This window comes from Eschscholzia californica, unplaced genomic scaffold (genome assembly GCF_041429995.1).
Source record: "Eschscholzia californica isolate CP2 unplaced genomic scaffold, dmEscCali1.0.p SCAF_3, whole genome shotgun sequence".
NCBI lineage: Eukaryota > Viridiplantae > Streptophyta > Magnoliopsida > Ranunculales > Papaveraceae > Eschscholzia > Eschscholzia californica.
Window position 1 is genome coordinate 29,887,409 of NW_028238420.1, and position 23,248 is coordinate 29,910,656.

The 23,248-nt window shown below is 41.9% G+C and overlaps 1 protein-coding gene across 1 annotated transcript; it reads right to left on the bottom strand.

The window, feature by feature from the left end:
• Positions 1 to 625: 625 nt before the first annotated feature.
• LOC147549432 (uncharacterized) lies at positions 626 to 14,955 on the bottom strand. The gene is made up of 6 exons (XM_086668300.1): positions 14,878 to 14,955; positions 13,278 to 13,914; positions 12,458 to 12,841; positions 11,782 to 12,373; positions 10,989 to 11,319; positions 626 to 1,024 (listed from the first exon to the last, which is right to left on the bottom strand). The coding sequence occupies exons 1-6, from the start codon at positions 14,953 to 14,955 to the stop codon at positions 626 to 628; spliced, it is 2,421 nt and encodes an 806-aa protein (XP_086524426.1).
• Positions 14,956 to 23,248: the final 8,293 nt, after the last annotated feature.

Genomic DNA, 23,248 nt, shown 5'->3' on the forward strand with positions numbered 1-23,248 from the left:
AGGAGAAACCCTAACGAAACTAGTTGAGCTCAAGCCAACGAAAACAGCTCTGGTAGCCCAAGCTACGACCAGAGGCCTCAAGGAGAAGTCCTAACGAAACTAGTTGAGCTCAAGCCAACGAAAATAACCCTGGTAGTGAAAGCAAGGCTAGGGGCCTAAGAAGAAGTCCTAACGAAACTAGTTGAGCTCAAGCCAACGAAAATAACCCTAGTAGCGAAAGAAACGACCAGAGGCCTAAGTAGAAGTCCTAACAAAACTAGTCGTGCTCAAGCCGACGAATTAGCCCTGATAGCTAAGGCCACGACCAGGGGCAGAATTCAGATTTGAAAATAATTCGAAAAATAATTACACAGGGCTAATTTGGGCTTTATTTTGTAGAGGTAATTGGTTAGTTAGGTTGTCTTAGAATAGGTTTATCTTTTCTTTTACGCACGAGCGATCATCTGCAGCATGCGTAGTAAGATAGGAGAATTGCATTAGTAAGATTAGGGCTAATCAACCATAATGTGTATTTGTTCATGATCTTTTTATACAGAAGCAAACAAAAGAGAGACAAGCAAGAAAAATGAATAAAGGTGACAACCACTGACGTAAGATCACTAAAAACAGCAAAAAGCTATAATGATTACACATCGGAAGAAGAGGAAGGAGCAGCAGGAGGGCCACCGATGTCCACCGAGGCCTTGACAATTACAGCAAGCAGCCGACCGCCCCCACGACGGAGAACCAGAAACCAACCAGCCGAAAAAAGGGCAGGTTCGGATACGCTCGTGGTACCGGATAATGAATAGACCAGGGGATAAAGTGGTCTGGCTACGGCAAACACCGAAAGGTTGTCATCTTCCAACAGGTCTCGTGGACGAAGAAAATCAACGAAACCTTCACCGACCACTTCCATGCATAAGTTTTCGATAGAAAAGTGACCGCCGCTAAGAGACATGTAGAAGGCCACCCTTATGTCACCACCAGTAAGAGTTCCACAAACCATCGGGATATCCATAACAAGAATCACAGAACATTCGTACTGCACTCTCAGGCATATTTATAAGACACAAGGGGGGTCATGAATAGGGCACAACCATCGAAGAGTTGCGGTGAATAGAAACGAACGGAAAATAGAAGATCAATAGACTGACGCCCAAAAAAGTAAGGGAACAGCAGAAAATGAAAAAGGTGATTCTAGAAGCAGGACCTATTACAGAAGAAATTGCAACCAAAATATATCAAGAAGAGTGTGACCATTCAGATCTATTACAGAAGAAATTGCAAAAGAAAAAAAAAAAGGTGGATATAAAACCCACAAAAAGAAGAGACAGGGCAAGAAAAAACCAAATAACGCGAAAGGCTAGAAGGACAGTCGCGTAAAGTCGGTCAAAAAAGAGCTGAGAAGCCATCTAGAACCACCTTCCAAAGGATTGCCAAAGCAAGAAGACAACCAAGGAAGAAATAACCCTCTTTCCTCCACCGTCACCTTCTCTGCATCCTAGTTGGAGGTGGCACTGGTAACCAGACACCTCTGAGGAACTTCCCAATATGGAACGTAGGGTTACCACGACCATTATGGAGAAGTCCACCTTTTACCATGGTCATTATGGGGAATCATCCATCAAACGGGCAACAGATATAAACTCGAACAAGGGCCTCATCCGGAAATTCCAGTAGTTAAAAACAGAGATTAGAAAGTTCAGTAAAACAAGAGAAGAATACAAGGGTAAAGTGTTGATGAGAAATCAGGAACTAGAGGAGTTTATAAAGGGATCTCCCCAACGAACAAAAATCATTAAGACGTAAGAATAAACGCATCTCGGGGACACGCAGAGCCATAATGAATAGGAGAAACTCGCGGCTCGAGACGGTCAATTCAAAGGATGCGTTAGCAGAGCTCGAGGAGACGCGTTGGTTCCTCCACACGCAAAACGCCACGTGTCAACGCACGGTAACAAAGCTACCCTGAGCAATTGTCAAAGGAATTATCGCCGAAAATGCACGATCAGAAGATCAAATCTATGACATCACAGAATCACGCATTGAAATAAAATGGATTCGCTCTAGAAGAACTTGAGACGTGTCACGCAAGAAAAAAAAGTGTACCTCGTCTTAGAGAAAACAAATACCTTTAGAGATCAACTCTGGCAAAAAATAGCCAAGTAAAGAAGACCTTATCAGTACTAATTAGAAAGAAGATTTTGCAAAGCACCTCGAATGGCTCGGTACAAATTAGCTCGGGAATGTGTAGCTCCTGAAAACCAAAAGAAAAGACAAAGCTTCGCAAAACAGCTTTGTTCAAGGTAAACCCTCTGTCTTCAGGGTCACCAATGTTTAAAAACACAGGTTAATACTACTCCTCAGTCTCATTACTTTCGACTAAGAAGTGGCGGGACTCATGATGATGCATAAAATGTCCAGACGTTAGTCAGTCAAGATCATACCTGAAGTCCATTGGGTCAAACCGGCTTAAGGTAACAGGTCAGCAGAACCCTTGATGATCCGTCACGTACTCCCCTAACTGGGAGGTCGGCTAGGTTCGGTCCATGCCTTATGCCCAGAACTGGGAAGGCAAAGCGCACTAGCAACCTACCGACTTAATCCTAGAATCTCCACAGAGATCTCAGTCGGTTATAGATCTCTAAGTGTTTAAGCAAATTTTAACTTCACGCGTCCAAGGGAAGAAACTTCTCCCCAAAGATCTATCACATCAGCAGGATATCTACGAAAAATACTTAAACACAAAGGGAAAACTTCCCTCCACGGTAATTATTGCCGCCTCTTAAGCCTATATAAGGCCCCCATATCGTCCTTAAAAGGACACGATCTCTGAACCCTAAAAGATCACAAGAAACTCTGAGTTCTCACAACTCGTCTCCAAAAGGATCAATCAATATTCATTCTTTTACTGCAAAGAGCACCCTGACTGTCTTGGCGTCGGAGAAGTTTTCGAACCCTTTGCAGGTTTTACCCCCTTTGGGAACAGACGAACAGGAGCAGTAGGCAGGAGCAAGGAGTAGGAGCAAGGAGTAGGAGCAAGGATTAAGGAGAAGGAGCAAGGAGCGAGGAGTAGGAGCAAAGAAGCAGAGAACCAAAACTATAGGTAGAAACAATCGTCAGAATCTAACCTGACTTAACAGAATATTCACCTTAACGGAGGCTGTCATGTATCAACTCCCTATTTCATGCTGATATAACGAAAGGCCATCTTTTGACATCACCAGATACCACTTGATGCGTTTTGCCGGAAGCGTGAGTACAGAGTGAATGTATCGTTACAAGTAACTAGGAAGATCCGGATCACCACACATTGATAAAGTTGGAACCACAAAGTGATAAAGAAACTGGTTGAGCTAACACCACACCTGGATAAATTTTCCACCACCAGATGATAAAGACGCTCAAAATCCACCACCAATGGCTCTTCCAAAACCAGAGGATACAGGAAATGATCTAAACAGATCCAAAGTCACAAAAGATTCTACAATTTCTCAAATTCATTTTCTGATTTTTCCATTGATAATAAGCCTCATTATATAGAAAAGAATACATTAACAGGAGTCATAAAAGATCATCTACATGCATAAGAACTAGATACATTGGAAACAACCTAGTTTGAATGCATGAATGTAGAAATAAAAGACTAAACAGAAATGACTCTTCAAGTCTTCGATAATCCTCTTTAAAGCCCATATTTAATCATTGCTTAGTCTGTTCAACTTCAGCAAAGTAACCTCAGCCCGTTGATAGGCTTGTCTGCATATTCCAGCGTTGCTTGCTCCAGCTCTGTTGGCTCCAGCTCTGATTGTTCCAGCCCTAGCTGATCCAGTATTGTTGCTCCCGCATCACATAGATGTTCAAATATCTTATAAGCACCCTATTGTGAAGAGAAATATATGTACACTAGTTGGCATTAGTTAATCTCCGTAATCTTTACCACTTATTAACTTAAGGTTGTCTTTGATATCAGGGAAATAATTCCATAGAAATAAAAGGATTCAATCAATGGAAAGTCTTCCATGGAATTTATTGCGTGGAAATAAGAGTTTTTTAGTTTTGTTGTCATTTACTCTTTATGTCGTCAAAATGACATTTTTACCCTGATGTTGCTAAAATTATATTTTCACCTTATGTTGTCAAAGTTATATTTTTACCTTTTGTTGTCAAAATTATACTCTTGTATCACTTTGCTAACTTATGAGTAAGAATGTCAAGTTGTTAAAACACAAGATAAAAAGGTAACTTTGACAGCTTATAGATCAAAAAGAGATTTTATAAATATAAAACGGTAAAAATGTCATTTTAATATAAAAGTGTAGACTAACTATTTTTGCAAGATAAAGGTAAGAATGTCATTCAGACCATATAAATGAAATTTTGGTATTATACGAGGGTAATAACGTCGTTTTGGTATTATGCATCGGCAAATGACATTTTTGACCTTTTTATCAAATGACATGTTTTCGCAAAAACACTATCTCCAGTACCAAATTCAATTTGGGTGTTAAGATGAGGTGATAGCATCTAATTATAAGATTTCTTAATAAGAGACCTAATCTTTGAGTTTTCTGTCGAGGATCTCAATTATCAACTCAATATTAAAAGCAAAACTACCTATCTAAGAAATGACACCTAAAGAATTTTTGAAGTTTTAGAGTGTTACTTGGGAGATGTCTTTTGAATTGAGGATTTTAATAGTGTCATCTCGAAAAGAAAATCTCAACTGAGACTTGACACGTACATAAGACAAATGTCTTTTTGGATCGCGAGGATCTCAATCATGTCATCTATGAGATGCTTAGTGTTTTGAGATTCAACTGAATTATGTTGAAGATGTACCGTTAATATTCATAGACCACCAAGAAAACATTTAGGGGAGAGTAAGGGTTATGCATCAAAGAACCAACTGGTAATCAACACACAATATGATATTCTATAATATGATATAGAATGTCCTTGTATGTCTATTAGGTTTGCTATTATTTGGTCGCGACCCTCTCCTCCCCTCTTTCTGTCTATCTGTTTCTCTCTCCTGTCTCCCTCCCTCCCTCTTCCCCTCTCTGTTCCAATAAAGGATAACTTTGCCAGAACCACGAGAGAGGGAAAAAAATAGAGGGAAGTACAAGAGGGGGAGAGAAGGGAGAGGAAGAGATAGGAGAAAAATGATGAGAGGGAGAGTCAGAAGTGGTGGGTAGTGGTGTTAATGATCAGAAGTTGTGGTGGTGTTAGAGGTCGAAATTGGTGGTGGTGGTGTTAGTGGTCGGAAGTGGTGGTGGTTGGAGGTAAAGTAGAAGATTGGGATATAGGGAAAAAAAACAAGTCAACTTGCAATCTCAAAAGAAGGCTATCCCTAGGTCAAATTTAGTCAATCAAAACCTCCAGAGACTTTTTTGGATGCCCCAAAGTCGCGACCTATTGTTTCAACTTTCCAACTTGTCACACGTTTGTTTTTTAGTTATTTTGGGAATGGGACAAACATAAGGGAGATTTGTTGGTTGGCCTCTCTATTCTATAGTTGACTTGTTAACGAGACTCCATTTTTTCAGTGCTGCACTTTGGACACCCTTTTTTGAAAAAAATGTTAAATATAACAATTCTAAAATACTTTGGAATATTTTGCCCTTCTTCTTTTCTTCTTCTTCATGGTGTTATTACCCAAACCATTATCAAATTCAATAACATATAAAGCTGTTGCGTTCGTAACCAACTTACTAGCGTGACCTTTGTACATAATCAAAAACCCTAAAACGAAAAAAAGTTATCTACATTCATAATTCGCCATTATTAACTTCACCTTCCAAATACTGATTTTTCTCAGATCTAAACTTTCTTGCTTCCTTAAAGTTGATCCTTTCCCACTGATGAACTAAAGCAGATGTCCTTCCACCAAGGATGCAATGCGAGCAATTTGTCAGATAGGAAAATTGATGAAGAAGATCATCAAGTCTGGCTGATTTAGAGATCGTAGTGTTTAGCTAGAAACCAAGTACGATCGTCGAATTACGAGGCGATTCGCGGCTAACTTCGTCCAGATCCTACATCGGGTTACACCAAAGCGTGGCAACTTGATCGAAAAATATGGCTAGAGGGATGAGACATACATGCATGGGTTAGACAAATAAATATGTCCAAAAGGCCTAAAATAAGGTTAGGCCAAGATTGTACAAAGGGCATGAATAAAGAGAATTTGGGTCGGGCACCGAAAGGAAGATTTTGGGCCCAAAAGAGGACTGGCCATGCTTGGTCGTGTGCACCTATAAGGGCCGGACAGATCTACCCTATAAGGGCTTGATGTGGTCGGCCAAGAGAGAGGGAATGGAAAAATAGCAACTAGTTGCTATTTTCGACTATTTTCTAAATCTTATTCAAAAGGGTTTTTTTTGGGAAATCTAATGAGGATTTTAGTCTAATATAGGATTCTATATAATGCCTCTTGAGAGTTGAATAAGGTGTGGAAAATTCTCAAGAAGCTTTCTTAGCTCTACAACATTAAGTAGAGAAAGAACGAGAGATAATTCCCAACTATCGATCTAGTCAAAGAAGAAGTGTTCTTCAATCCAACCACCATTGGAGTTCTAGCTAACAACAAGGTAGGAGATCAAGGTGATTGGTTGGTGTCCCAAGTAAAAGAGCTACAATTGGAACTCTTGATCTTCTCAAAGCAATTGGAAAGATTCGTGGGACAACTAGCGATTAAGGTAATCTCTAACTTCTTAGTTCATTATTAGCTTATGCATGAGATCCTGGGGATACTAGTGTTAGACATATTAGATATCTGATATTCCGCTAACAACACTAGCAGACACCAGAACCCAACTTGAACAACCTTAATCAAGATGATGAACTTTGCTTTCATGGATTAATCAATACTGAAACATAACTGTAGAAGCCATTATGGTTTATTCTTATACAGTGATGAACAACATGGATCCATCATAAACCCATCATTCATATTACTGGTATGAAAATTATCTTAATGAAGAAGATCAGTTGTTTCAAAACGCATGTTAATTACATTTAAATATGGGATGACTTCCTGTTATTCCTCTGATTATGAGTCAACGTCACTTTATCTCTGTCTTGTCTTGCTTATAATAAAGTCTGGCTTCAAGTAGGTGCTGATGTCGAAAATTGGCTCCCGGTTAAATCAACATGAAAAAGGGAGTTGATGCATGACAACCTCCGTTATGATGGTATATTCTATTTGGAGAGGAGAGATTCCTCTGTTCAGCTCTGCTTATCTGCTCTGCTCCTCTGCTATGCTTCTGTGCTTTGGCTCTGCTTCTCCGCTCCTTGCTCCAGCTCCTGACTCCTTGCTCCAGCTCTCGAATCCTTGCTCTTAATCGTCTGTTCCCGAGGGGGGAAACCTGCAAAGGATTCGAAAACCGCTCCGACGCTCAAGACAGTCAGGGTGCTCTTTGCAGTAAAAGAATGAATGTTGATCGATCCTTTTGGGGGGCGAGTTATGAGAACTCTCTGTATGGGGTGATCTTTTCTGGAGTGAAGAGATCGTGTCCTGTGAAGGACGAAGTGGGGGGCCTTTTATAGGCAAAGTTAAGCCGACTGTGATTATGGCGGTGGTGAGGCGGTGGCCGTCAAACCGTAAGGGAAGTTACCTCTTTTGCGTATCTAGGGTTTCACTTCTAGTCTATCTCGGGTCTTTGATAAGTGAAAGTTCTTAAGTTAAACGATACTTTGTATATATCTTGCCGGAGTGATAGACTTTAAGGGAGGAGTTTCCTCTTCTAGATACGTGGAGTACAATTGGGCTTAAACACTTCAAGATGTGAGGCCGACTGAAATCTTTCTAGAAAGTCCGGGATTAAGTCGTTAGGTCGCGCAGCGCTGATATCTCCTCAGTTCTGGGCGTAATATATAGGTCGAACCTGTAGGGACCCCCCCCCTTATTCCTTTGGAGATCCCAGTGCTAATCAATCCATGCCAAGGGCGTTCAGTGCAGAGCTGATTTCTTTCAACCGACCTCCCAGTTAGGGGAACTCGTGGACCGTCAGGTGTTTAGCTGTCCTGCTGCCTTAAGCCGAGTCGTTCCAAGAGACTTCAGGTCTGATCTTGACTTTCAGTCGTTAGTCAATGGATGAACATTTTATGTTTCATCATAAGTCCCACCACTCCTTAGTTGAAAGTAAAGAGACTAAGGAGTAGAAGTAACTCGTGTGGTTTTTACTTTATTTGAAGGCCTGAAGTCGAGAGTATTACCTGTCCCAAAGCTGTATCGAGAAGCTCTTTGGGTCTTACCTTGACAAAGTGTTGTTTCGGCCAGAGTCATCCCAGTTGTGTTTCGTCTTGACGTGTGGTTTACTCTCCCGAGAAACGTTTCGTCTTCTGCTGGAGTGATTAATCTTTTCCATGCGTGATTTTGTGACGTCATTGACTTGATTCTCTAATCGCGTGTTTCTTGTGCTGATCTTTTAGATTACTGCACACGATAACCTATTTCACCATGCCCAAACGCTTGGAGCATCGTGACTGGTGGATGAAACACGTCTCCTTGAGACCCGCTGAGATGTTTTTGGTAATCGCTGTTCTTGAGCCGCTCACCTCCCTTGGTCGTTTTTCCGTTGAATTTTTTCGAGGCACGTCCGGTCTTCGCCTTTAATGCCCTTTATCTATTTCTCGAGAGGTCCCTTGGTTACCCTTTCTTGCTATAAATAGCCTACTTTAGACTGTCAATTCTTCATTAATAAAAATTTGAAAGACGATTTTATATCAGCCGCCTATTTTGAGGAGTATTTCTTGTGATTTTCTCCTTCCTGCTTTCATCAACGATTCGAGATGAGGCCTTTGTTCCCGTTCATTCCAAGTGCCTGCTGGAGGAGTATTTCTTCATAATGACCGTGATAAAGGATAGGTTTCTTCATAATGACCGTGATAACCTCACGTGTCGTTCTGTTTGAAACTAAAGGGGGTAAGGATTGCCAATACTGCCTCTGGCGTAGGTGTTCAGGACAAGGTGATGACGGCGAGGGGGTTATTTTTTCCCTCGGTTGTCTTCTTGCCTTGACAGCATCTCTGAACGGTCGTTCTCTTCTTGATGTATTTTGATTGCAATTTCTTCTGTAATAGAATTGAATTATGGTTCTCTTCTTGATGTACGTTGATGTTCTTTTCTCGATCCTGTTTCTATCTGCGCATGCTTAAACATGGAGTAGTTAATTGCAAAAACCCTAGTCTTACTAATGCATTCCTGGGCTAACTACGCATGCTCCGAATGATCGCACCTGCAAGAGAAATAGTTTCAGACCTAGTCTAGCATGCCCTAAACTTACGATTTCCTTCTGGAAAAATTGAACATGGATTAGCGCGGCTCTGTAAATCATGACGATTTTTTAACCTAGTTTTTCCCCTGATCACGGCTATTGCTCCCAGGGCTGTCCTTTATTTTATCTGCTTTTGAACCGTTTAACTAGAATTTCTCCTTAAACCGCAGCTTGCGCTGTCAGAGTTGATTTCGTAAGCTTGAGCTCGACTAGTTTCACTAGGACTTCTCCTTAGACCTCTTGTCGTGGCTTTTGCTATCAGAGTTGTTTTCGTCAGCTTGAGCTCGACTAGTTTCACTAGGACTTCTCCTTAGACCTCTGGTCGTGGCTTTTGCTATCAGAGCTGGTTTCGTTGGCTTGAGCACAACTGGTTTAGCTAGGACTTCTCCTTAGACCTCTGGTCGTGGCTTTCGCTACCAGAGCTGGTTTCGTTGGCTTGAGCACAACTAGTTTAGATAGGACTTCTCCTTAGACCTCTGGTCGTGGCTTTTGCTACCAGAGCTGGTTTCGTTGGCTTGAGCACAACTAGTTTAGCTAGGACTTCTCCTTAGGGCCCTCGGTCATCGCCATAGCTACCGACGTTGTCCTGTCCCTGGTTGTGGCTTTTGCTTGCAGGGCTGTTTTCATCGGCTTGAGCTCGACTAGTTTTCGCTGGGACTCCTCCCGTGCCCCCGGTCGTTGCCTTAGCTAACAGGGTTGTCTTCCTCATTTTAAGTATGAATAGTTTCGCAAGGACTTCTCCTTATACACCCGGTCACCTTCGCTAAGGCTGTAGTTTAACTAGGACTTCTCCTTGGGGATCCTCAAGGACCACGTTTTACTCGAGTAAAGAGTTCAAGTTTAACTAGGACTTCTCCTAACGGGGCCTCGGGTCGCAGCCGTAGCTGCCGGAGCTACCTCATTTGTCGGCTTGAGCCGATCAGTTTGACTAGGACTTCTCCTTGGGACCTTGGTGAAGGGTCAGTTTTACTCGAGCAAAGTTTAGTTTAACTAGGACTGCTCCTTAGGGCCCTCAGTCGTTGCCGTAGCTACAGAGGTTGTCCTGTCCCTGATCGTATCTTTCGCTAGCAGGGCTGTTTTAAAATTAGGACCCTTGGTTGTTGCTTTCGCTAGCAAGGCTTCCTTTAGGTCCCCTGGTCGTGGCTTTCGCTGTCAGGGTTATCTGCTCGATTCAGAGCTAGATGAGTTTAACCAGGACTCATCCTTTGGGCTTCAGTGCTGAAGGTGGTTTACTAGTTAGAGCTTCTAAGTTTGCTAGGATGTAGTCGGATTCTTTATGGGTTCCTTAATTAGCATAGCATCTTATATAAGTAAATCAATGTCTCGACTCCTTAAGTCTGACCCACCCCACCATGTTTATGGTACATCGGTGTTTCTCTTTTGGAAGGCGAATTTGAGGTGTTCCGCGTTCCGAGGGTGAGTGAGGGCGTGCTCCGATGCTTTCTCTAACCTGTAAGTGCCGGGTCTTACAACTTCTACTATCTTATAGGGTCGTTCCCATGTGGGAAAAAGTTTGGCCGTTGATGCCTTCTGGGTGAATTTAGAGTTCCTCCATACCATGTCTCCGACGTCGAACTTTCTTATCCTCATGTGGGACCTGTGTTGTTTGGTCATAGTGTCTTTGAAGGCAAGGTTCCGCAGTTCTGCTCGGTCTCGGACCTCGTCGACTAAGTCTAGATGTTCTAACACTAGCTGTTCATTGGTTTTGGGATCGAAGTGTCTTACCCTTATACTTGTCTTGCCTATCTCTACGGGTAGTACGGCGTCCATGCCGTACACCAATCGGAAAGGCGTCTCCCCCGTTGCCCTCCGTGGTGTGATGCGATATGTCCCCAGTACGTCGGGGAGTTCATCTACCCAGTTTTTGTTTTCATGGCATTTGGTTTTAATGTACTTGAGTAGAGTTTTGTTGGTTACCTCAACTTGCCCGTTTCTAGCGGGGTGTGCGGGGCTAATGTAAGTCGGCTTGATTCCGTAATCTGTCAGAAACTGCTTCATGGCGTCATTGTTGAATTGAGGTCCGTTATCCATGACCAGGATCCTCGGAACTCCAAACCTGGTTATTATGTTCGTCCATAATATGCTGACGATCTCTTGCGTGCGAGTCCTGGTTAATGATATTACTTCCGCCCACTTGGTGAAGTAATCCACCATGAGTAGTAACATTTTCTTTCCTCCCGTGCGAGCTGGGAATGGTCCCACCATGTCGATTCCCCATTGTGCGAAGGGGTAGGGGCTCACGATAGGTGTCAGTTCTGTGGGATGCAAGCGATAATCGTTAGCGTATACCTGGCGTGGCGTGCAATGTTTAGTATGGTTTATGCAATCTTCCAACATCCCTGGCCAATAATACCCGGCCAAGGTCAGCTGTCTATTCATAGTTCCTGGGCCTGCATGATTCCCGACTTCTCCTGCGTGCACCTCCTTCATGACGTATTCTTATTCGTCCTTCGCTAGGCAACGCCGCAGAGGGTGAATCAGTGATTTTCGGTACAACAGTCTTCCCAATAGGGTATACCTTGCAGCGTTCCTGCATACTCTCCGGGCCTCACTAGCGTCTTCAGGTAGTTTCTGAGTCAGTAGATATTCGACATAGAGTTTCATCCACGTGTCCCCCTGGTTTATCCTGATTGCCATGATTTCCTGTGCTCTTTCGATACTCCTTTCCTCTAGAGTGTTAAATATTACTCCGGGGATCGTGGTTTGACCACTAATCATCTTTGACAATGCGTCAGCCAGAGTGTTTTCCTCCCGTGGTATCCGGGTGATGGTGAACTTCTCAAAGAACCCGATCTGTTCTTTTACCTTCTTTAAATATTTAATCATGTCCGTACCTTTTGCCTCGTAATCGCCGTTGACGTGGTTGACCACCAATTGAGAATCGCTGAAGATCCTGACACCCGCAGCTCTGGCCTTCAGAGCTAGCTTAAGCCCTGCCAACAGAGCTTCATATTCAGCTTCGTTGTTTGTTATCGCGAACTTACACGAGGTAGTCTGGAACGTCTTTTCTTTCTCTAGACTGATCAGTACCGCCCTTGCTCCTTTCGTGGCTTCGCTTGAAGCTCCGTCTACAAAAAGAATCCAAATCTGCTCTGGCCCAAGACTGGTTGCTGCGATGGAACATTCTGTTACAAAATCTGCCTACGCTTGGCCCTTTGTCGCGGTTCGAGGCTCGTACCTGATGTCAAATTCACTCAGTTCTACTGCCCACTTCGTTAATCGCCCTGAGAGATCCATTTTCTGTAATATGTTCCTGAGTGGTTGATCTGTCTGGACAACCATGGTATGAGCCTGGAAGTATGGGCGCAGCTTTCTTGCGGTCAACACAAGTGCGTAAGCCAACTTTTCTATGGTCGCAGTTCTGCCCCGCTCAACACTTTGCTCACGAAGTATACCAGGGGCATTAGTCCTTCTATTGTTTTGATCACTACTGCTGAGACTGCTTCTCCGGAGGTCGCCAGATAAACGATGAGTTCGTCTCCCGGGCTTGGGCTGACCAGTAGTGGCAGCTTCATAAGATATGCCTTCAATTCTTGGAACGCCTTCTCTGCTTCGTTCGTCCAGGCAAAATAAGGTATCTTTCGGAGAGTTTTAAAGAAAGGGAGAGCCTTGTCTCCCATCTTGCTGAAGAACCTGGAGAGCGACGTCAATCTTTCAGTTAGTCTTTGAACGTCTTTTCAATTTGCGGACTAGGCATATATTTTAGGTTCGTGATCTTAGCGGGGTTGGCTTCTATTCCTCTGTGACTCACCATGAAGCCTAGGAACTTTCCCGTCGTTACACCGAATGCGCACTTTTTGGGGTTTAGTTTCATGTTGTAAGCTTGGAGTTTGTTGAAGGCGATCTTGAGATTGGGTGTCAGGTCTCTGCGAATTTTGCTCTTCACGGTCATGTCATCTACATAGCACTCGGCCGTTTTCCCGAGCTGATCCCCAAATATTCCGATGACTAAACGCTGGTATGTGGCTCAGGCGTTCTTGAGACCGAAGGGCATTTGTTGATAGCAGTTCAGACCTCGATCTGTTAGGAATGCGGTGTTCTCTTGGTCTGCCCAGTGCATGGCGATCTGATGGTATCCTGCAAAGGCGTCCATGAAGCTAAGCAGTTCATGGCAAGCTGTGGAGTCCACTAGCTGATCTATGAACGGCAGCGGGAAGCTATCTTTTGGGCAAGCTTTGTTCAGGTCGGTGAAGTCTATACAGATTCTCCACGTTCCATTCTTCTTTTTGACCAAAACCACGTTAGCCAGCAATTCCGGGTATCGAGCTTCCCTTATTACTCCCGACGCTAGGAGTTTTTCGACTTGTTCGGCTATTTCAGCCTGCTTGTCTACTGAGAAATTCCTTTTCTTTTGTTTTACTGGCTTTCTTCCTTCTCTAATGTTCAGTTTGTGGGTGATGATCCCGGGGTCTATCCTCCTCAGGAAGGTGGTCAGCTCTGCCATCTCGTCTTCGTTCAGGGTACTTCCGGCGTAGGTTACTTTGTTTGCCTTCTCCCTGATCCACACGGGCGTCGTCAAGTCTGTTGTCCTCTCTTCCTCCTCTTTGATTTGTTCTTCGGCCGCCGCTTTGCCCCTATTTGCCTGTTTTTCTGGGAGAAGCTCCCCTGGTGTGGAGTCGGTGATCGCTTCAGGTTCCGACTTCGTGCTTTCCTGTGTGATACGGTTAGTTTTGAAAAAAACGTTGAATAAGGTTTGGGTTACCGAATCTGATGATTTGCTGGAGAGAGCCCCTTCTTCTAGCGCCAAATGCTAATGTCGAAAATTGGCACCCGGTTAAATCAGCATGAAAAAGGGAGTTGATGCATGACAGCCTGCCTTATGATGGTATATTCTGTTTGGAGAGGAGAGGTTCCTCTGTTCAGCTCTGCTCTGCTCCTCTGCTCTGCTCCTGTGCTTTGGCTCTCTGCTTTGGCTCTCTGCTTTGGCTCTACTTCTCCGCTCCTTGCTCCTTGCTCTAGCTCTTGACTCCTTGCTCCAGCTCTTGAATCCTTGCTCCTGGTCGTCTGTTCCCGAGGGGAGAAAACCTGCAAAGGATTCAAAAACCGCTCCGACGTTCAAGACAGTCAGGGTGCTCTTTGCAGTAAAAGAATGAATGTTGATCGATCCTTTTGGGGGGCGAGTTATGAGAACTCTCTGTATGGGGTGATCTTTTCTGGAGTGAAGATATCGTGTCATGTGAAGGACGAAGTGGGGGGGCTTTTATAGGCGAAGTTAAACCGACTGTGATTATGGCGGTGGTGAGGCGGTGGCCGTCAAACCGTAAGGGAAGTTACCTCTTTTGCGTATCTAGGGTTTCTCTTTGATTCTATCCCGAATCTTTGATAAGTGAAAGTTCCTAAGTTCAACGATACTTTGTATATATCTTGCCGGAGTGATAGACTTTAAGAGAGGAGTTTCCTCTTCTAGATACATGGAGTCCAATCAGGCTAGTGGTGGCCAACGGGCCGTGCCGTGCCGGCACGGCCCGTTTGGCAGCCGTGGCGTGTCAGACACGCCACGGACACGCCAGGCACGACTTGAGCCGTGTCGTTCCGTGCTGTGCCCAGACCACAAAGGTCTGGGCACAGAAACGGCCCATGGGAACGTCCCGGCCGTTCCCGTTGCGTTTCTGACCGTTCCGTGGCGTTCCCATAGTCGTTCACGTGGCCGTTCCGTGGCGTTCCTGTAGTCGCTCCCGTGGCTCCCACCCATTCATAAATATTTTTTACTTGTAAAAAAAAAGTAATAAAAGAAATATTACATTTTTTCAAGTAAAAAATTGTGATGTACAAAAACTTTAGAGTCTATGTCATATCTTTGTTTATTTTATTGAAAAAGAGTTGTATAAAGACTCTCCACATTTACTTTATATTTTGTGGTTTAGGTGTGGGACTATCTTTACCACTTTATTTGTTTATTTTTTTGAAAATAAATTTTAGTTTGTTTCAACAAAAAAAAAAAAATCTAAGTAAAAAAAAATAAAGTAAAACCTCTTTTGTACTACACCAATTACTAATAAATGGGGTGGGAGTGTACAACACCCTCAAAAGAGAGTGTTGTACACCCTAAGTAACTTGTTAAAATTAAAAAAATTAAAAGTGTTTTGAGGATGTTAGTACACCCTAGGTAATGCTTAAAAAATCAAATAACTAAATTGGGCCGTTGCTAGCGTGTCGTTGTTGCCGTTTCCGTTCCGTGTCGTTCCGTGCCCACAGGTCGTGCCGTGTACGATCCGTTCCGTGTCGTTCCTACGTGTCTAATGGGCCGTGTTTAACGGGTCTGGGGCTCTAAAATCCTAGCCCCGACACGGCACGCCAGACCCGTGACGGGTCGACACGGCACGGAACGGACCGTTCCGTGTCCTCAAATAAACGGGTCGTGCCGGTCCGTTTCCGTGTCGGCACGGCCCGTTGGCCACCACTAAATCAGGCTTAAACACTTCAAGATGTGAGGCCGACTGAGATCTTTCTAGAAAGTCCGGGATTAAGTCGTTAGGTCGCGCAACACTGATATCTCCCCAGTTCTGGGCGTAAGATATGGGCCGAACCTGTAGAGACCCCCCTTATTCCTTTGGAGATGATGGGCCTAGAAAGTTTCCTTAAATAGGTCACCACCCGCAAGTATACGGGCGTCAAGTAATAATAATTCCGGTAAGACCGGTTCGTTCCTCAGAGACTAAGTGAAACCTATTCTAAGACTTGGAAGTAACTCGGTTTTGTCTGAAAATTGGTTTTTGTGGTTTTGGTGATAAAATAATAAAGAACAAAATAATAAAACAAATAATGATACAAGGAACTCAAATGGGGGGAGATGACCTAGGGTGTCTGGAATCCACCAAATAACTCACTTTTAAACACATGAAATCAACTGACTAATTCTCTCGTTTTATAACTCAGAATTTCGGATAATGAACTATCCTAATTCCGGGAAATGTTTTCGATAAAATCGGTTTTTAACTCATGATTGTAATTGTCTTATTTATAAAATTAATTTCTAAACTACTATCTATCAATCAATAAGTATGTATCGTCAAAGGATTTAACCTAAGCACGATACATCAAACCTAAAAGCATAGATAGTGAAAAGATAATCGACTTGACAAATTAAAACAATTTAAACATTAAATCACATTCAAAGAATTAACCAAATAACTCGTGTTTCTAAAAGCTCGAATATGGTTTCATCCTAACCCTAGATTAGATAAATTAGCTACTCATCACTAAAGAGATCATAATCATGGTGGGAGAGATAAAAATTAATAACATTAAAGAAAGAAAAAGATTCGGAGAAGAAAACACCTTTTTTCGCTTTTTTTTTCTTCTGCGCAGCCAAACAGAACCTCAGCGAAAATTATTTTCTCATCTTCCCGGAAATGATTTCCAGGTGAGAAAATAATTTTCCTTCTCTGGTTTTTCTCTTTCCTTCTCTGTTTTCTCCTTCTTTCTCTTTCTAAACTTTCTTTTTCTCTCTCTAAAACAAACCAGTAACACCCCTTTCTCTCTCTAACCGAAATAGTAAAGAAAGAAGAAGATAAAGAAATTTTAATGGAGTTTATATTAATTCAATCTCTCTCTCTCTCTACAGTATCTCTCTCTCTCTCTTAACTCTTTATATCTAATCTTCTCTCTCTCACAAAGTGAAGAATCAGAAGAAGAAGAAGAATAAGAACAGAAACAGAAACTACAAATTTCCCTCTCTCTAGCTCCTAGCTCTCGGTTTTTCTCTCTTTCTTTCTCTCTCTAAACCGAGAGTTCCCTCTCCTCTAAACTTCTGTCTTTGTTGTAGTTTGAACCGTGGAGAGATACCCGTCTCTCTGTCCTCTTCTTTTCTATATGTAGAAAGCCATCGATCTCCACCTCTCTCCCTCGATTTCTTTCCTTCTTCTCTCCCTCGATTTCTTTCCTTCTTCTCTCATAACTTCTCAAAATTCTCATTCTCTCTCTGTCTCTTTCCATCTCTAAAACGATTTCCTTCTCTCTTTAAGAATCACAGAAGAGATAAGGAAACAAGGACTGCCCAAGATAGAGGAGAGAAAGAGAGAGAAAATACGTGAGCAGTGAGATGTCTGTCACGACCCAATCAAAGTGTTCCTGAAATGTTGTCATCAATCAGGTGGGGACAGCTGGATTCGTATCACGTTGCCAACCAGGGAGTGATTCGGTGTATCACAGAACACCAAATTAAATCTCACCAGCCGTCCGATCCAACCTGCTCCTCTGTCTGTCCTCAGATGTACACGAGTACATTTTAGCAAGTTGTAGTCGGTGTACTGAATCCTCATTACGTGACACCCTTTGCGCGCCCAACTCTTGTACCGAAAACCTCATGTTGCCATCAGATTGAACGACGTAACCCCACTGGATTCGTGCCACGTGTTTTGTATTTGAGTTGGTCAACCGACTTGAAACAAAACTTTGACTTGCTTTAGTTTTCCCATCCGAATTCCGATTGGACTCCCGTTTTCGCCTTCGGACTCGTGATGGACTGCACTTTTCAACCGAGCACCAATGTTGACCAAAATTTCCAGGATCACAAAAGACCAAAATGCCCCTTTTATCTACTTTCGAGCTCCACTCCGTAGAAGACACCTGAACATGAGAAACACACAATTCATGAGAGTAACAGCTCGAAAAGGACTAACTAGCCCGAGTTAAGAGAATCAGATGGGACATTTTCATGTCTCGTCAGGAGATCCCAGGGCTGATCTATCTATGCCAAGGGCGTTCAGTACAGAGCTGATTTCTTTTGGCCGACCTCCCAGTTAGGGGAATGCGTGGTGGACCGTCAGGTGTTTAGCTTCCTGCTGCCTTAAGACGAGTCGTTCCAAGAGACTTCAGGTCTGATCTTGACTTTTCAATCGTTAGTCAATGGATGAACATTTTATGCATCATCAGTAGGGACCTTCCTTTCTTTAAGCTATAGTGAGATAGACAATGAATGAATACTGACTTATCAGTAATCCTTCTTTCTGATTAATCGAGATAGACAAAATCAATGGAGGGTAAGAAGAAGAATTTATGGAGTCGAAGCAAGAATAAATCCTCTTTCCTTAAGATAGTTTACACCCCCGTATCAGTACCAACAAGTAGGGTGTATGCCTTAGGGATACAACAACTATCCTTTTAGAATTATTTAAGATATTCTGAAAGCGGGTGAACCTTCGTAAATAATACGAGCTCTTGGGCTGATGCGAATAGATCTTCTAGACACTTGAATGTGATCTTCTAGACACTTAAACGTTATAACTTCAATCGTACTTCTCTCTTCAGAATTCGACACACCAGAATATTTTGAAAATCAGAATTGTATTCCAGACAGATACCAGAATACTGATTTTAGAAGAAAAGAGAAGAAGATAATGAATTGAATAATTTTTGGAATAAATTTGGGTTGTTTATATAGGATCGAACAGGCACATCATTTTGGGACACAACTCTTGATTTTGGAACATATCCCTCTGTTTTTTGGGACACAACTTTTAGAATGAGTTGGTTATATAACTGGGATTTTTGTCTGATATTTGAGCCGTTAGATCTAGCTTCAAATCGCGGATAAAACGCCCATCGTTAGATGAAGCTAGATGCAATCTAAAACCTGCTCAGCAGATTAAAAAGATGGTCATCTGATTAAGATCTGAAGAAATCCCAACACAAGCCCAAATTGAAGGTGACGCGCGCCGTTGGATCTCGCAGATCCAACGCTTCTGGACGCGCCCAAAGCTGTCCGAAAGATCCTCATGCGCAGCTGTTAGGTCTTAGGCATTTCCGTGGAGTGAATGCGATGCGTCCAAATCTGGACGTGCTTGCTTCGCTCAAGTGGCCCCCAAATTGACTTGTTCAATTTGACGTTTTAATCCCTATTTTCACTGATCTCCGTCCACACTTTAAACTTGAATTTCTCATTCATCCGGAATCAGATTCGAGTGCTTTATTGTGAGCTCTAAGTTGAAGAGCTCAATGAGAAAGACGCAATGATGCTCCGTTTTTTAGTTTGACAGATCGAATCGAGCCAAAATCGAATTCGGTTCCAACAATCCCCCACATGATCAAAATTCAAAGTATACTATGATATATGCAAACACACTATCCTGACAGACTAACACTAGTTGTGCTCAGATGCCGAACTTCGCTGCATCGAAAGAACGTAGTCTTTCGACTTTAAACCTTTCTTAGTGAGTGACTACAAGGTCTACAAGGGCGGCAGTGAACTTTTCTTCTTGAACTGAGTCTTGGGAATTGCAAACCAAAATAGCTATCACATAGCTAATTGATGTGGCGTGAACATGCCACATTTGGGTCACTTAACTTCGATGAGTTAGTTCCTTTCGGGTTTTTTTTTAATTATGTATGTGTTTTTCTTGGTAGGTACCTTATTTAGAATTTGACGTTTGATTCGGAATAAAACAAAGCATTTATCACATTTTCATCTCATGTGAAAGAGACTGGAAGGAAAGAGAACCAGGGGTATTTTGGTCAATCTAGTAAAAAATCAGACGTCAAATGATAAATGGAGTCTACGGTGAGTCTAACGGCGAAGACGGAGGTCGAATTAGAGTTCAGACGGGGAAGTTTTGAAAAAAGTAACCGAAGGAACATTTTGGTCTTTTCTGAAAAGTAGATATGTAGAGAATTATAATGAAGGCACCCCTTTGCTTCTAAATCAAACTGAAAGTCAAGCCCAAAGATAAGGAACAAGTAGAAAGTTTATGAGCACTTCCTCTTTAGAAGACCAAGTCAAATTGGTTAGACAAGTCAAATTGGTTAGACAAGTCAAGGGTTATGATTTTTTGGTGGAGAACAAAAGAAAGGAAAAATCTTGGGCAGGATCATCATGGTTTGGACTGAAACAAAGAGAGCTCTGTCTCCATCTTCCTCTCTGGACTTCAAGAAATAATTTTTAAGAGAGAAGGAGAGCCGGGATAGAGGAGCTTTAAACCATCTTTTATCAGAGAGTTAGAGAAATAGAGAGTTGAATAAAGTTTTGATTAAAAGAGTTTGATTGAGTCTGTGTGTTATCTTTCACTGTAATCTTCTTCTTATTTCATAATAATTTTGTAGAGAGAGAGGAGGAAACAGAGAGAATTGTAAAGAGGAAGAGAGAGAATTTTGTGAGTTACTTCCTTCTTCTTGTTCTCTGTTAAGTTTTATTGAGAAGAATTATAGAGAGAGCGAGAGAGAGAGTTGTTGAATAGCTTGGTAACCTATCTCCTTCAACAATTCATCACCAACAACAGGAAATCTATCATTTTGGTGATCTCCGTTCTTTTAATCTTAAATTTTGAAATAAACTCTTTATGAATTACTTGATGATAATGAGTAAGCTAAATCTCTCTTGCTAGGATGTGTGATGAAGTTTTAACATATGATATTGATATTCTTTTCATAGCTTAATATCTTAAATGCTTTAATCCTTATAATATTGATTTCTTAGTCTTAGCGTAGGAAGAATTCTTCATTAACTATGTTTTTGATTTGATGGGTCATGTTTAGGTTAAGTCCTTTAATGAGGCATGTTTATAGTTTGATAGTTAATAGTTGCGACTTCGATATTAAAAACTTCGAGTTTAGACTTTAGTGTTATTCGGCTTTAACTAGAATATTTTTTGGGGTTTGGTATTATCGGTTACCAAAATTTAAGTGATAAAAAAAATATGCATGTGTAGGATCATTAATACATGTTAAGATGGATTCGAAAATTCTAGGTCCTCTTCCCCATTGGAATTCATTTTTATTATTTGTTTCAGTATTTTATTCTTTCATCACCAAAATAATTTTGAAGAAAAATTGTACTAGTTCTAGATTAAGAACGTATTTGACTAGTCTCTGAGGATCGACCTCGGTCTTACTAGACGCCCGTATACTTGCGGGTGGAGACCATTTAGGGTAACATTTTAGGCCCATCACTAATCCCTTACTTAGCTTCTCGGTTGTGTTCATTTCGGCCCTGAATAATCTGGATTTCGTGTATGCTTTAGAAAAGTCGGCCTAAACGACCTTTCTATAGAACCGACACCAGTTCACACACATATAGGTTATCCGTATAAGGTATCCTGTTATAACTCACATTAGAATCAAGTTCTAAGTTACCCGATTTATTTAAAAGTTTTATGCTTAACCTCTTAATGCAGTGAAGGAGATGTCCTTCGACCAAAGATGCAATGCAAGCAATTCGTCGGGCATGACAATTTATAAAGAAGACCATCAAGTCCGGATGATTTAGGGATCGTAGTGTTTAGCTAAAAACCAACTACGATCGTCAAATCACGATGCGATTCGGGCCTAACTTCGTCCAGATCCTAAGATTTTTATTACTTACCAAACAAACCAAAAAAATATCACCCGGGTTCATGAATCGATGGATTCATGATTCTTTCATCCAAACACACCATTAGTGTTATTCAAAAGGATAAAAAATGAGATAATTTAGGACGCAATTCTCGAGACTAACGTTTTGTATCAGGAAATCCAATAATTGTGTAGGAAATTTTTGTTTCTTTTGAGGAATCGTTTACGATCTATGTTAGTCGTTACAAGGCATTGATAAACCATGAAGATGTGATAAGCACGATAACCGCCTAAGTTAAACCATTAATGAAAGAGGCTGAAAGCCCAACAATATGAAAGAGGCCTGAAGCCCGACAAATTTGTTACATTATTTATACCTTTAATAACCCAAGTTCAATAAACCATAGACTCCACCTCTCTGGGAGTCAAACCTGGGACATCCTGGGTGTGAGAAAATTCTTGGATGCTACTTATTATTGTCTCTCTCGCCTCACTGCTTCGGTAAAGGGGTCAGAGTCCTCGAGGATTATTGAGTTTCATCAAAAATGTAATATTCAAACAGACATTTTGGGTCAACGATCGGACAAGTTAAAGAAGAGAAATGATGGACTTTAGTTCCATCTTATCTCTCCCATCTATACTGTAATCATTTGAAGTGGTGTTACTTTCACATTTATTACTTATTGGATTAGTTGAGATGACAGATGACCTCAAATAGGAATGAGACTCGGACTAGATGAACAACTTTTACATATTTTTTTTGTAGCTCATTTTTTCATTTAAGAGCAGAATAACAACCTCGGAAAAGCTTTAACTCGGAAGTACTATCAACCATGATGGGGACGGGAGGGAAAGAAAGGCTTTCGGAAGAAGTTTCTAACTTTTGAATCGCACCATCAAAGATTTTGGTGGAAGAGAATCTTTAATCTCCAATTTCTCTCTCAAATCTCAAGTATTTAAGGTGGCAATGGTGTCTGAAGTCGACGATATAAAGTTGATCTATTGCAAATTTGAACCAATAATGATTTGGAATGGGATCACATGCATACAATTTAATATGGTTTGATGAATGATTATTCTGATAGTGGTGGTGGTGAAATGGGTGGAAAACAACGAAAATAAAGGTAAGGTTAGAGAGGCAATAGAGCATCGCTTACTTAAACAGTTTTACCGAATATGCTTGAAGAAACTGTTTGTGCCCTATGAGCTCGGCTATACCCTAGTAAATTATAACAATGGAGATACTCTGAAAAAAGGAAAATTTTCGTTTAGGTCATTCTTGTCAACACACAGTGAAAAAGAGTGTACTTCCACCATGTAGGCAATATCAATGCCGTCTCCTTAGAATTCATCCTTCCTCCAACAAAAAAATAATCTACTCTTAATTCTTACAAACAATTCCAATAAATACCGATTTGTTGTAAAAGCAATCCCACATTGGTGAGACAGGAGTGTGGTGCTCCTCTTAAGAGGGTAAGCACCCTTCCCTAGTGAGGCCTTTTAAAACCGTGAGGCCCAGGTGTGTCAAAGCGGACAGTATCACTAGCAGCCCGAAAGGCTGGTCCGCACCATCCTATAACACGTTATCAGCACGATTCGCTCTACTATGATGTGGTCTTGGGAGGGTGTGTTGTAAAGAAATCCCACATTGGTGGGAGACAGGAGTGTAGTGCTCCTCTTAAGAGGTTAAGCACCCTTCCCTAGTGAGGCCTTTTAAAACC